General features: G+C 42.6%; 1 protein-coding gene across 5 annotated transcripts in view; it reads left to right on the plus strand.

Moving 5' to 3' along the window:
* Positions 1-15,190, plus strand: part of USP7 (ubiquitin specific peptidase 7) — a 666,343-nt gene that overhangs the window by 407,717 nt on the left and 243,436 nt on the right. For 3 of the 5 annotated variants that reach the window (XM_082260831.1, XM_082260833.1, XM_082260835.1), the window contains 4 exons: positions 236-347; positions 6,999-7,091; positions 7,170-7,237; positions 14,536-14,636. In XM_082260831.1, coding sequence (XP_082116957.1) covers positions 236-347; positions 6,999-7,091; positions 7,170-7,237; positions 14,536-14,636 — 374 coding nt within the window. The remainder of the gene's footprint in view (positions 1-235; positions 348-6,998; positions 7,092-7,169; positions 7,238-14,535; positions 14,637-15,190) is intronic. The other 2 variants (XM_082260832.1, XM_082260834.1) reach the window with 1 other exon arrangement.

A 15,190-nucleotide genomic window follows, 5' to 3' on the forward strand; every position in this document is an offset into this window, starting at 1 on the left:
AACATTAGTTGGCTGAAGCATGGGTTTAGCTTAGCTTTAAAGAAATGTTTTGAGTCTTTGTTGTTTTATTAGACAGCTGTGTTTCTGTTGGGATTCCAGGTTGAAAGGAGGAAAAATCACTCCAGCAAGGACCCAAACAGCAGATGTCATATTTATGGTTTTCAATAAAAACATTTTCTACATTTTGCTGTCCAAATATTTAAATTACATTTTTACCGTCTCTATCTTATTATAGATGATTGAGCTCAGTGACAATGAGAATCCTTGGACAATATTTTTGGAAACTGTGGATCCAGAAATGGCCGCTAGCGGGGCAACACTTCCCAAGTTTGACAAAGATCGTAAGTGTAGGCTATCCTCTCTAATATTTTTTAATATATATATATATATATATATATATATATATATATATATATATAATGTGTGTATATATATATATATGTATGTATTTTTTTTGTGTGTGTGTGTATATATATATATATATATATATATATATATATATATATATACGTTTAAAAGTTTGGGGTCACCTACAAATGTCCTTATTTTTGAATGAAAAGCACTGTTTTTTTAATGAAGATAAAATTTAATTAATCAGAAATACAGTCTAGACATTGTTAATGTGGTAAATTACTATTCTAGCTGGAAACGGCTGATTTTAATGGACTATCTATATAGGTGTACAGAGGCCCATAACTCCTGTGTTCAAATGGTACAAACTGGCCTTTCTTTGAGCTAGGGGAGTATCTGGAACCTCATCATTTGTGGGTTTGATGATGCTCTTAAAATGGCCAGTAAAAGAGAAGTTCTGAAACTCTACAATCTATTATTGTTCTGAGAACTGAAGGCTATTTCATGCGAGAAATTGCCAAGACACTGAAGATTTCCTACAGCTGTGTGTACTACTCTCTTCAGAGAACAGCACAAATGGGCTCTAACCAGAATAGAAAGAGAAGTGGGAGGCCCCGTTGCACAACTAAGCAAGAGGACAAGTGCATTCGAGTCTTTGAGGAATAGACGCCTAACAGGTCCTCAACTGGCAGCTTCATTAAATGGTATTCGCAAAACTCCAGTCTCAACATCCACAGTGAATAGGCGACTCTGGGATGCTTGCCTTCTAGGCAGAGTGGCAAAGATAAAGCCATATCTGAGACTGGTCAATAAAAGGAAAAGAATAAGATGGGAAAAAGTGTTATGGACAAACGAAGTTTGAGGTGTTTTGAATCACACAGAAGAACATTTGTGAGACGCAGAACAAGTGAACAAATGCTGAAGGAGTGCTTGAAGCCATCTAACCATGGTGGAGCTAATGTGATGTTCTGGGGCTGCTTTGGTGCTGGTAAAGTGAGAGATTTGTACAAGGTAAAAAGGGATTTTGAGTAAGCTAGGCTATCAATCCATTTTGCAACGCCATGCCATATCCTGTGGACAGCACTTGATTGGAGCCAATTTCCTACAATGCAACATTCCAAAGCACACCTCCAAACGATGCAAGAACTATTTAGGGAAGAAGCGGTGAGCTGGTATTCTTTCTGTAATGGAGTGGCCAGCGCAGTCACCAGATCTCAACCCTATTGAGCTGTTTGTATGAGCAGCTTGACCGTATGGTACGTAAGAAGTGCCCATCAAGCCAATTCAACTTGTGGGAGGTGCTTCAGGAAGTGTGGGGTGAAATTTCTTCAGATTACCTCAAAAAATTGGCAGCTAGAATGCCAAAGGGTCTGCAAGGCTGTAATTGCTGCAAAAGGAGAAATAAATTTGTCCTTCAAACTTTGCTTTCAAATAAAAATCCTTAGTTCTAATCTCAGTGTCTTGACTAAATTTTCTATTATTTTTGCAACTCATTTGATGAATAAAAGTGAGTTTTAATGGAAAACAAGAAATTCTGGGTGACCCCAAACTTTTGAGCAGTTTGTGTGTATGTATGTGTATGTATATGTATATATATATATATATATATATATTAAATTGGTTTCTTTCTCTGCGTTGAGTGGTTTTTGTTGCATGTAAATGTAAAAGCTGAACTCCAGATAAAAAAGCTTTTATTTAAATTCCTCAATAGTCAAAGGATATAAATGCCCTTTGTATACAGCAAATGTGTTTACAAACCCACTTATTGCCTTGTTGACATAATTGGCTGACTGCACATAGGCTTTAGTGTGTGACAGTCACCAGTAACTCTACCCACTACAGGCTGCCTGCAGAAAACTACACGGGTTTGATTGAAGACCAGTCATCCTGCACAACGTGAAAGTGCAGCAGTGACTAACTCCACATTAGTTTCCTATAATAAAGCTCAAAATTTCACACTGGATTACTGCACAGATTTAAATGTAGATAAAGAACACCAAGATTCAAGTAACAATTCCTAATGCCTCTTTTTTTTTTTTTTATACTTATCCTGGAGTCCAGCTTTAAATGAGATCAGTTTTTTGTTTGTATTTTTTAACTTGTGAATGTCAGTTGGCGGACCCAGAATTGAATCTACACCCTTGTGCACTTTGATTTTAGATAAACTCATTTAAAGACCTATGAAGCTTAGTTTGAGACTATTCACTTGCAGAAGGTCTCTGAGTGGACCTGCAGAGGGTCTCTGCTTAGTTTATCTGGTTAAGCCCCCAGTCACACTGGTGTGACTTGTCATGTGATTTTAGAGTTTCAAATAGCATGATAATTCACACCCTATTGTCCGCATTTTGAAACTAGTTTCTGCACTACTTTTTTAGGTGTGACTTGCACCTGTGTGAATGCATGCATGAAGTTGCACAGATGTCTTCCAAGTCACATCTGTTGTAGCACTTACCCGATGAAGAGATCTGCGCTTAACCAGTGGTCTCTGTAGAGACCGAGCAGTACTCAACTGGTGGTCCTGTAGTCAATAAAGTGGGGTAGGTTGGGGAGTTGGCACCTGGATTAGACAAGCTGTAGATTAAAATTACCCTATCGTGTATCCCAAGAAACAAATATTCTGTTCCATTCCAGAGGAGTGGTTAAAGTCACTGTTTAAACCCAACACTTCTGACTGTGTTGATCTGTGCACCCCCCCCCCCCCCCCCCAGTTGTCACGGTTTAAGCCTGCTGAACCATGTGAGCCATGTCATTGCTGTCTCCTGTACTGATGTAGAGATTGATGGGGACTATGAAAGTTGACCCTTTTGGATGTGTCCGTTTTCCAGCAGTAATTGGGTAATTTTAAAAACTAAAGGCTAGGGCTAAATTGACTGTACACTTTAGGCTTCAACGCCTATAAACAGTTAATATTTGTCTCGCTAGTGATAAAGGGACCCTAAATGCTTAAATTTGTGTTTGTAGGGCAAAGAGATGTGCTACCAGATATCTTCGTAAAATTGCTGTTTCAATGCCAACACATAAATTTAGCATAACGCTTTGCTTTCTGTGTTGTGTGTTTTAGAGCACATTGCTGTGGCGTGCCTGAGAAAGTACTGCATGGAATATTTTTTTCACCATAGTTAAGACACTTGTGAAATTTCAATAAAGCTCTGTGGGCAAAAAAGAAATTGGTCTATCAGTATTGTCACACAGTTCACACCAATGGTCATGCGTTTAGCATGGCTCACTTGTGTGAACAGGATTAAAAAGTGATTCCCAGAGTACTATGGGTTATCTAAAGATAACGGCAGAAGCTTCCTGCCTTTTTATGCTTTATTTAATTGATAAATCTAAGAGAACCATCCAATAAGGGACGATTGCCCTGAGGTACAGGCCGTCCCCGGGTTACGAACAAGATAGGGACTGCAGGGTTGTTAAGTCGAATTTGTAAGTCGGAACAGGTACATTTTTAAAGTGTAACTCCAGCCAAAAAAAATCAGTAGTGATTTTCTCTTCCTAGGGGTAGATTTCCTCTCACTTCCTGTTGTCTCAGAGATGGGAAGTGAGATTAAATCCATCTAATGAGGATACAGGCAGCAGTAAAACCCTAACTTTGGCTCTAACCCCACACCATACAGTACTGTACTAGCCAAAACTAATAAATACAACTTGGATAGATGTTTGCTTTTAACATATTTATTTTTTCCTGTGCATGTAGATGCAGATACATGTAAATGCTTAAACATTTCAAACACTGTACAGTACAACTTTAAACAGTCGTGGTGGAGGTTAATGGGCTTGTTGGAGAGGATGGGACTGCTATTATAGAGTAAGAATCTTATTCAGTTGCTGGAGGCAGTTTCTTGAAGTAGGCATCAAGGGATGTTTGCACAGCGCTTCTATTTAACTCCTTATAAATAGCCCTGTAGAATCTCAGGCCTTCAGTAACTGTACGGTAAACTTTGGTAAACCTCTCTGTATCATGACCTTGCTCCTCTAACTTTGCCATTCCTGCTTCAATGAGATGAAAAGCTTCAGCTGTTTTGTTAAAAATGTTTTCGATTTTGGAGTTTCTAGGTCCTGGTTTTCTTCCCTAAATGCTATCATTTGCGGCCCTAGTTCAATAAGGTCTTCATTGGTTAGTTCTTTGCCATAGGAGTCGAGTAACTCGATGATATCATTTTCACTGATGTCCAACTGCAGTTGATTACCAATAGCAACCACCGCTTGCCTGGTTTTGGTGATTTCTTCATCTGTAAACCCCAGAAATTTGTGGGAATGGGGGGCACAATTTGTTCCTAACTCTTAAATTTGTTTCTTTCACTTCATCCCAAGCATCAGCAATATTTTTGATGGCATCATAAATGTTCCAGAACTCTCTCATCTCATTCTTTTGGGTAGCCCTGACAGCTTGTGAGTATGTCCTTCGTAAATAATAGGCCTTAAAGGAGGCTATGACTCCCTAATCCATTGACTGAAGACGTGGTGTTGGGAGGTAGAAATACCACCTTTACATTGAGTTGCATGTCAGCTAAAGTGTTTGGATGTCCAGGGGCATTGTCAAGAAGAATTTTAAAGGGAATGTTTTTGCTAAAGCAATAACGTTCAACAGCAGGGACAAAGTGGTTCAAAAACCATTCTTCAGAGTGTAACTGTAACCCAAGCCTTTGAATTTGCTCTCCAAATAACAGGAAGGGATGCCTTAATGACATTACGTAGTGCCCTCGTATTTAAGTGATGCGCTAGCAAAGGCTTGAGCTTTAAATCCCCAGATGCATTGCCCCAAAGTAATATAGTCAGCCTGTCCTTTGATGCCCTATGCCCTGGTGCACTTTTTTCCTCTTTTGAAATGTAGGTCCTCTCTGGCATTTTTTTCCAAAACAATCCAGTTTCTTCTACATTAAAAATTTGTTCTGACAAATAACCTCCGTCATCAATATTTTCTTCCAATATCTTGAGAAAATCATTTGCAGCACTTACATCGGCACTCGCTGCTTCACCTTGAACTTTAATGTTATGCAAATTAGCTCTTTCTGTAAAGCTATTGAACCAACCCCTACTTGCAACAAATTCTTCCTTGCAATTGTCTTCGCTTGCTGGATGGGCAGCTTTTAAATCTTTGAAAAGGCTTCGAGCCTTTTCTTGAACTAAAGAAAGACTGATAGGCATATTATGCCGATTTTGGTCTTCTATCCAAACTGTCAGCAGCCTTTCCATCTCGACAATTAAACCACTGCGTTGCTTGTTAATAATTGTAGCATGCATTGGGTATGGTCTTTCACATGGTCCATTATTCTACCTTTATCTTTTTAAAATTGTTGCGATTGTTGACTGACTGTAGCCAAGTGCTCTGCCAATGGATGATGGAGTTTCACCTTTCTTTGATCTTTTTATTATTTCTACTTTATTTTCCATGGTGATAGTTTTTCTTATCTTTGCTGTATCACCAGCACTTGCATCAGATTTGTTTTTCAGCATCATTGCAGGTTAAAGACAAAAAATGTGAAGGGGTGTGCACTCTAGAAGTGAACAAGAAGGAAAAGTTTAGCAGCCAGCCAATTTATTACCAATTTATTCTAATGCTGTACTGTAAAATGGGTACCATACTGTATTAAAACACTCACTGTTTATAAGGCTCATCAGTTTGATATGCCCACTTGCTGTGCTTCAGCCTGCAGCAGCAGTGGTCCCTGACCCTCAGAGCCGTCCAGGAGCGCGGGAGCCATTACAAGGACTAAAATCGACCCAGAAGGAGAAGCAGTTAAAATTCAGAAAAAGGCTATATTAACCATCATCTGTATAAACAATAAAAAAATTGTTTCAAAACACACACAATTGAATGGGAGCTCCACATAGGCAGATGACGAGCTCATGCTGGGTCACAGGGATAATACTGTACTGTAACAGTCCTGCTTTCATAGAAGTTACAGGTACAAGTACAGGGCATGCTCCCAATAAGTAGTAGTGGGCACAGAGTACAGTACTGTAATCTCACCAGTTCCACAGTTCTGCTTCTGAGCAGTCCTGTATGTTGGGCATACAGTATATGTAGTATTGCAGTGTGCGATGTGTCTCCGGCACTGAGAGATGGCTGCTCGGCTCGATATCCAGCACAGGAGCGAGGAGGAAGAAGCCCGGCAGTGATGTCACGCGGCCCCTGTTCGTAAGTAGGAGTCGTTCGCAACTCGGATGTTCGTAATTCGGAAACTGCCTGTAAATAACTCCTTGATTTATTCTTGTATATGTAGGTTTCAGCTTGCGCAATTAAGCTCTGTAAACAGGCTTTTTGCTACAAATCGTAAGGGGACAGGAGAACAAGTAAGCCCATCACTAGAGCAACATCACAGCATAGGATATTAAAAGGAAATGTACTGACAGAAATATACAGGAAGCTGTTGCTGATATCAAATGCTGGCTCTTTTGTCCAAGTGTTTTGTGTTACTGACCCTAAATATAAGTTGCTTAATGAAGTCAAAAACTAAGCTGAGCACATTGCTTTATTAGTGGGATAACAAAGGTGATTATTCCATCCATTCTGTCAAACCGTTTCTACTGAAGTACATGTTTCACATTTTTTGTTGAATGGATGTTGATAGTTTGCCTGTGTAATCTTATAATTTGGGGAGGTATTTTGGCTGTGACCTAATTTGCTTTTTATGTTATGACAGATGACGTTATGCTGTTCTTAAAAATGTATGATCCAAAAAGTCGAAGTTTAAATTACTGTGGACATATCTACACACCAATCTCATGTAAAATACGTAAGTATGAAACATTGTATTCACATGTTCTCCCTATATTGCAGGAAGTGTTAATAAATATTTTCTCTGTTCCATTAGGTGACCTGCTTCCAGTTATGTGCGAGCGAGCTGGATTTCCGCAAGGAACTAACCTTATCCTCTATGAGGTGATATGATTTTAGGTTTTTTTCTTTTACCTTTACACCTTAAAATAGAACTATAGGCAAAACCTTTTTTTCTCTTTAATTACTTGACGGACACAGCTCCTTATCTTGACCATTGGGATATACTGCCCCTACAGGGGTAGAACACTAGGCAGGAAAAAGCTGGACTACGCCTATGGGGCAGTTCATGGGGTATACTCTCAGCTATAGGCACTAGTCAAGAGTAAGGACCTAGTTCCTTTCTGGGCTCTCTATTTCCTTTTATTTTGATCTTTTTCCTATCTTTGTTTCTTGTTCCTGTTTGAATCTACCATCAACTGCCAGACTGGGCGACTGACCAGATTATCTAGATCCAGAGGGTCCTCCCAGTTTGGCCAGCGCGCGCGCAGGCCTTAGCTCTGCGCTAGGTCGGCCGTGACATAGCCCCACTGGACAGGGGCTGGCCTGTGAGTTGAACGTCTCGTAAGGGAGCATACAATCTTGCCTTGGCCTTAGTTGCAGCGTTCCTCCTGGCCGACATCCCCCCCCCCCCCCAGTCTGATGGAGTGGTGGTCTGTCAGGAGCGGTGCTCACCCATTTTCCTGGTTTGGCAAGTAGCTGCCCTCCCTCTTCCCGTGGAGGGTTTTGGAGTGGGCATGGGCCCCTCCCTGGGATGGTGGGGATTGTAGGGGATTGCCTTTTGGGAGCTTCCATGGATGACCTCATTAAGGATTTTCCCCGGGGGGAAGAGTACTTTTTCTTCCGTAGGCTACTAAGGGCAAGGAGCCCTGTCGTGGACATGGGCCATTCTTCTCCGCTCATAGAAGGCTTTTTCATCCCTCAGGGTCTCAAGGCATGGGATCACAGCTCTTCAGGGCATCCACGGGAGGTTCCAAGAGGACCTGGTCTGGCAAGCCAGGAGCAGGCTCTTCCAGACCTGCTGACAAGTCTTCCTCTGCATGACAGGGTGCTCTCCCCTGTATCTGAGGTGGGGTGACGCTTTCACTGGTTTCCGGATCCGTGGACCTCCCTGGTACAGGACAAGTGGATCCACAAAGTTATTTGGTCTGCTACAAGATCGAGTTTTGGTCTTATCCTCCGTAAGGGCTCTTCCCTTCCAACCTGCACTTGTCCCCAGATAGCTTACGGGGTCTTTTGTGGCAGTGCAAGACTTGTTACTTCAAGGGGTGATTGTCCCGACTCCAATTTGAATGTTTTCAGGGGTTTTACTCAAACCTGTTTACAGTTCCCATTAATAAAAGCAAGTTGCGTCCAATTCTGAACCTCAAGGCGCTAAATTGCTTTGTGTGGGTACAGAAGTTCCGAATAGAGTCCATTCGCACAGTAGTGGTGTCCCTACATCAGGGAATTTTCTTGCTTCTATGGACCTCAAGGACGCTAACCTTCGAATATGTGTCGGTCACCAGCTCTTCCTCCCCTTTGCCGTGGGCGAGGAACATTATCAGTTTGTGGCGTTACCCTTTGGTCTTGCCTCTTCTCGGGCTTTCACAAAAGTGTTTGCCCCGGTGCAAGCATTGTTGCATCAGTGGGGTATAACAGTAATGGGGTGCCTGGACGATCATCTTCTGCGAGCAGTCTCCGACTGCTCTGATGGACAACTTAAAGATTACTCTGAACTCTGAGGGAGTTTGGTTGGATTCTGTACCTTAAGAATCTGCTCTGGTTCTTTCCATAAAACTGGGCTATCTGGGTCTGACTCTGGACTCGGCCTCAGCAGAAATTTCAGAAGGCAATTTAGCTTCTGTTGTCCAGCAGATGGTCATCCCTCCAGGCTTGCATGCGGGTGCTGGGCCTGATGGTGTCTACCTTTTTTGAGGTGGTTCGGTTTGCACAGTCCCAAATGAGATCCCTGCAAAAAAGACATTCTGGTGAAATTGGACAAGAACCCACCTTGTTCTCGACAGAAAGAATCCTTTCTCCCCTGTACTGGATGGTTGTCACCATGGATGTCAGCCTGTCCGGGTGGGGACGCGTCCTCGGCACAGATTGTACTTGGGGGGGGGGTCGTCTGGACTCCGGAAGAGTCCAGACTGCCGATCAATGTACTGGAACTCCAAGCGATCAGACTTTGTCTGGATCATTGGACAATTCGTCTTCAGGGGTGTCCGGTATGAATTCAATCCGACAATGCCATGGTCTATGTCAATCACCAAGGGGCACAAGAAGTGTCCTGGCAGCTTGGGAAGTAGCCGGCCTTCTAAGGTGGGCAGACCGATTTATGTTTCAGCCATCTCTGTTGTACATATTTTACGGTAGGCATGGATGTTTGTGGCATGGTCTGGGGATCCTCTGGCGGACGCCACAGACACATTAGTGGCTCCTTGGCGATATCCTCTGAATTATGCCCCCCCTTCAAACTTCTGCCAAGTCTCCTGTGCAGGATCGAGGCAGATGGGATTCCCGTCATTCTAATGGCTTCAGACTGGCCTTGCCAGTCTTGTTATGCTGACCTGGTATGGCTGGTTGCTGGAGCTCCTTGAAAACCTCCTCTCAGGGAAGATCTGCTGTCCCAAGTTCCAATCTTCCATCCTGCTTTACGGTCGCTGGCTTTAACGGTTTGGCTGTTGAAAGCCAGGTGCTGAAGGATAGAGGTTTATCTGAATTGGTGATTCCTACGCTGCTGAAGGCTAGGAAATCGACTTCTAGGAAGATCTAACATCGCACTTGGCAGATCTACATTGCGTGGTGTGAGTCTCTTAGGGTTCACCCTCCTTTCGTTGACTTGGATCGTGGCCTTCCTCCAACAGGGGTGGGGGGAATTGAGCAGCGCCCAGCCTTGAGTACCAATAAGGGCCAGGTTTCGGCCTTGGCGGTTTCCTTTCAAGGACCATTGGTCATTGGTGCGTGCCTTTTATCCAGGGATTTCGTCACTTGGCTTCTCCAGTGCAGTCTCCATTGCTGCCATGGCACTTCAATTTGGTGCTGCAAGTTCCTTTCTGAAGTCTTCTGGAGGTTCCCCTGCCCACGTTCCATTAAATTGCCTTTTTGGTGGCTATTACTTCTGCGCGCAGGGTGTCGGAGCTGGCTGTGTTGTCGTTCACCTTACTTGGTGGTTCACAGGAAGAAGGTGGTTTTTTGTCCCTGTCCATTGCTCATTCCAAGGTCATCTTTGATTTCCATTTGAATAAAGACCTTGTGTTGCCTTCCCTATGTCCCAGACCAAAACCTCCTAAGGTAATTGCTTTGCATTCTCCGAATGTGGTTCTGTCAATCAGGGTGTACCTGGCAGCTACGAGTCTTTTAGGAAGTCAGACTCACTATTTGTACTCATGGATGGACCTCGAAAAGGGTTGGCAGCTTTTTCTGCGACTATTTCCAGATAGATCAGACGGACAGTGATTCAGGCCTGACCTAAGAGGTCAGGATCCTCTTTTTCCCTGTTAAGCTGCACTCTACTCAGGGGCTTAGTGCTTCCTGGGCCTCAGTGATACAGCGTCAGTGATACAGGTTTGCAAGGCGGCCACCTGGTCTTCTGTGCACACTTTCACAAAGTTTTATAAGGTTAATGTGTTGGCATCTGCAGGTGCCTCTTTTGGCCGCAAGGTTTTTGCAGGCTGCGGTTTAGCGGACCTAGTCCTTTTTTGAGGGTGTATTGTTTTTTTTTTTTCAGGTGAGCTCCAGTTGTTCACGGTTGAGCTTCATGTTACCTGGTTGGCTTCGTTTAGCCTTGGAAATTGTTTCTTGCTGTTCCCACCCCTCATGTTTGACACTGCTTTGGGCCCATCCTGGGGATGATAGAACAGGTGCTTCCTAAAGGGTCCGCCTGGCCCTGTGCCTTGTCCCCCTCCACTGCCCCCTGCCCTTATTGCGGTTTTCACCTGGGGGAGCTATTGCTTCCCATAGTTTTGCATTGGCAGCCATTTTTGTGTAGCTCTATGGAGCTACACAGGCACCGTGACCTTTCACATTCTTTCCGGGCTGATGTCATATCCTGTGACCTTCCTTTTCCCTTTCTGATGCACAGATCGCCTCTGGAGGTTTCTCAGTGAGGTGGTAAAGTACTGGGGTCGCTGTTGGGCATATCCCTGTGCACTCTATCTCAGCGGTGATCAGCGGTGGGGACTGGGCTTAGCACTCTTAGAGACAGTACACCTGTTTTCTTTTAAACTAATTATGGAGTCCCAGGCAGTGGTTTCACCCTCAGACCCCCTTAGCGCAACAAACGGACCTTCTCTTGGCTCTTCTACTGGCTCCTTGTGGCCAGTATAGGCTGATCTATGCCTTCCCTCTGATAAAACTCTTGTCAAGGTTTCTCCGCAGGGGGGCGGTGAAAGGAATTCCGGTCGTTCTGGTGGCCTCAGACTGGCCTCGTCAGTCTTTGTACGCAGACTTAGTAAAATTGGTCACCGATCCTCTGTGGAGACTTCCTCTAAAGGAGGATCTGCTGTCCCAGGGACCGATCTTCCATTCTGCTTTACGGTCGTTTAACGGCATGGCTGTTGAAGGGCAGGTATGGAGAGATAGGGGTCTCTTTGAATCTGTGATTCCTACCCTGTTGAATGCTAGGAAGGTAACTTCTAGGAAGATTTATCATCGTACGTGGAAAGCGTACATGTCATGGTGTGAATTGCTGAATCTGCACCCTTGCTTGTTTTCTATAGCTAGGGTTTTGGCCTTTTTACAAAAAGGGGTTGAGCATTGGTGGGCACTATCAAGGGCCAAGTGTCGGCTTTGACTATTTACTTCCAACGTCCGTTGGCTGCTAATGCCTTGATTCACACATTTATTCAGGGGGTGCGTCATCTGGCTTCCCCGAGAAGATCCCCCTTGTCTCCGTGGGACCCCAATCTGGTTTGGGCTGTTCTTCAAAAGCCTCCTTTTGAGAACATTAGATTTCTCTGCTTTCTTTATCCCAGAAGGTTGCCCTCCTGGTGGCAATTGGTTCTGCCCGCAGAGTGTCTGAGTTGACAGCGCTGTCTTGTCATTCCCCCTATTTGGTGGTCCACAGAGATAACGTGGTACTCTGCCCTAATCCGTTTTTTCTCCCTAAGGTGGTGTCTGATTTCCATCTAAATGAAGACATTGTGTTGCCTTCACTGTGTCCTAAGCATCCCAAGGAGCTACTCCTGTAGGGGTAGTTTACGTTAACTATTTGGTTTGCGTTATTCCCACCCCTCATGCCTACAGTGCTTTGGGACATCCCAATGGTCTAAGAAGTCTGCCAATGGACGATAGAGAAAAAGGATTGTAAGATAAGTTCTTACAAAAATCCAGTTTTCTCTAAGAACTTATCGTACAATCCTTTTCTCTGAAGTCCATTGACAGACGCAGCACCCGCCCCTCTGATATCAGGATCGTTTGTGTCTTCATATCACTGCTTGCAAAGAAACTGGTGTGCTAGAGCAGGGTGTGTGGGGTTATGCCTATAGGGACAGCCCTTGTAGGCATGGTAAATGTTTTTTTTTTTTGCCTAGTAGTACTCCTTTAGGGAGCAGCATAACCCAATGTTCTAAGAAGCATAAGAGCTGCGTCTGTCTATGGACTTCAGAGAAAAGGATTTTACAGTAAGTCCTTACAAAAATCCATTTTTTTTTTTTTTTTTTTTTACTTACCGTAAAATCTATTTCTCTGATCATTGATGGACACAGCACCCACCCCTCTATAGCGTTGGCTTTCTGCTGACACTGTAACAAAACTGAGTGCCTATAGCTGAGAGTGGGAGTGATACCCCCTGGGACTGCCCTATAGGCGTAGTCGAGCTTTTTCCTGCCTTGTGTCCTACTCCTATAGGGGGCAGTATAACCCAATGGTCAAGAAGATAAGGAGTTGTGTCCATCAATGAACATCAGAGAAATGGATTTTACGGTAAGTCAAAAATCCAAATTCTTCATTTTTGATAGCACAAGGCAGGGCTATAACCTCTGACAAATGTGTGTTTGTTTTTTTTGTGTTTTTTTGCCATCTTTTTCCCATTGCAAAGATTTTCCTTCACTTTTTTGGGGGACCCCCAGGTCACCAAAACTAGTATCTCTATTGCAAGATTGTCCCTCTTTTTTAGGGACCACCCAAAATTTGGGGTTTTCTTTTACTTTAAATTATTATAGTAAACAGGACAAATAGAGAGGGTGAATCACCTTAACAGGGCAACTAACAAGTATCCTAATCCCTCTTTACTCTATCCAAAACACATTTTGCCTTTTAGTTGTACTTTCAGGGCTGTTACCCAAGACCATTCATTAGGTCAGTGATGGAGAACTTTGGCACCACAGATGTTTTGGAAGTACATTTCCCATGATGATCAGCTAGTGCATGAGTATCAGGGGAAATGTGGTTCCAAAACATCTGGGGAGCCAAGGTTCGCCATCACTGCATTAGGGCCAGCTTTCCTGTTTGCAAATGCACTCATGGTTTAGAAAAATACATTCATATGCATATAAACAAGAGTGCCAGTGGTTCCCCACCTAAAGCTGTGTACAGAGATTTCTGTGACGTATAAGTTGGCACAATTAATGCAGTTGCTATGGCTTCCGTATTCTACAGCTACAGGAGTAATTTCTTTTTTGCAGGGTCGTGCGCAAGAGCTAGAAGACTTATTTTAATTTTGACAAGCTGTTAGTATTTCATTTCATGACAACCCCTAATAAAAGTGTAAACCTTTCCAGTAGTATTCATAGGAAACACATGGGGAAAGGAAATCTTTTTTTCATGTATAACATCAAGTCTAATAATCACGTCAATTCTCATTATAACTAATCTGTGTTGGTCTCTTACCCTGGAATGGTTATTAACACACAGATGTACTTGGTTTCATAGGAATTTAAATAATGTCAATTTTTGAAGATGTCTAAGGTATAGGAACAGTTTTATCTAACAACATTTCTCACTTCAGAATAGTCAGTTCACAAGCATAATTAGAGTGTGTTTTTTTTCTCATTAGATAATTTCAATACCTCATTTGTTTTGACGTCTATCTTATTATTTAACTTCATTTTTTTTACTCCAGTAGTTCCATACTTGGTTCTTCTCAATAACTGTTCATAGAACCTCACAAATGCCAACAATCAGAAGCTAGTTGTACTTTGCAAGCTAACCTGCAAACCAGCTAGGTTTGGCTTTCTTTTAGTGATCACGATTGGAACCCATACAGCACAGAAAACTGAATTGGCAGCACTTTAATATGGCACACATAGTTCCCTTCAGATAAATAGTAACTGCATAGTTTAAAAGCATATTCCCTATTATCTTTTGGTGAAGAAGCTTGTATTGTGAGAAAACCGAGGCATAAAGCGGACCATTACAGTAGTCAAATATTTTACCCAGTGTTGTCATAGAAATATATATATTTTTTATTTTTGGAACAGGAAGTAAAACCGAATTTAACTGAACGCATTCAAGATTATGATGTATCCCTTGATAAAGCACTTGATGAGCTTATGGATGGCGACATTATAGTATTTCAGAAGTGAGTATCTGTGACCAGTGCAGCTTGCATGTTTTTTTTGCATCCTAATAAGTAAGGTGACTTTCTATTTATTTTTTGCAATAGCCTATGTAGTTTTGTCTTGTTGTAGTCTGAACTTTGCATAAAGTGAAGCACTCAGATCTGACAGGTACTAAGGCCAAAAAAAGCCTAAATTGGCCACCAGTAGGAACTTGCTTTTGTACTTTTCAGTTTTCTGATTACTTTTTGTGCTCTATCTGCTTCCCTTTCTATAGCCAATAAGGTTGGCTCATTGCATTAAGAGAATAGAGAACGTACCAGAGCTTAGACTTCATCATTTGCATGTTGAGCTCTTTTGATTTTTTGGGGTATTGGGTTGAAAGAGGTTACATGCTTCTGTTAACTTATTTTCCCCTTTAGTACCTTTGAGACATGACCAGTTTATTGTATTCTACAGCTTTCACCATGTTTCAAGTTAAAACAAAAATTGACATTTGCTAGATAATAAACAGTTTTATGTACTAGGCACTTAACCACATAAGCTCTGGAAGGTTTTACCCTCTTCGTGACCAGGG

The sequence above is a fragment of the Pelophylax lessonae genome (genome assembly GCF_965119305.1).
Source record: "Pelophylax lessonae genome assembly, chromosome: 6".
Lineage (NCBI taxonomy): Eukaryota > Metazoa > Chordata > Amphibia > Anura > Ranidae > Pelophylax > Pelophylax lessonae.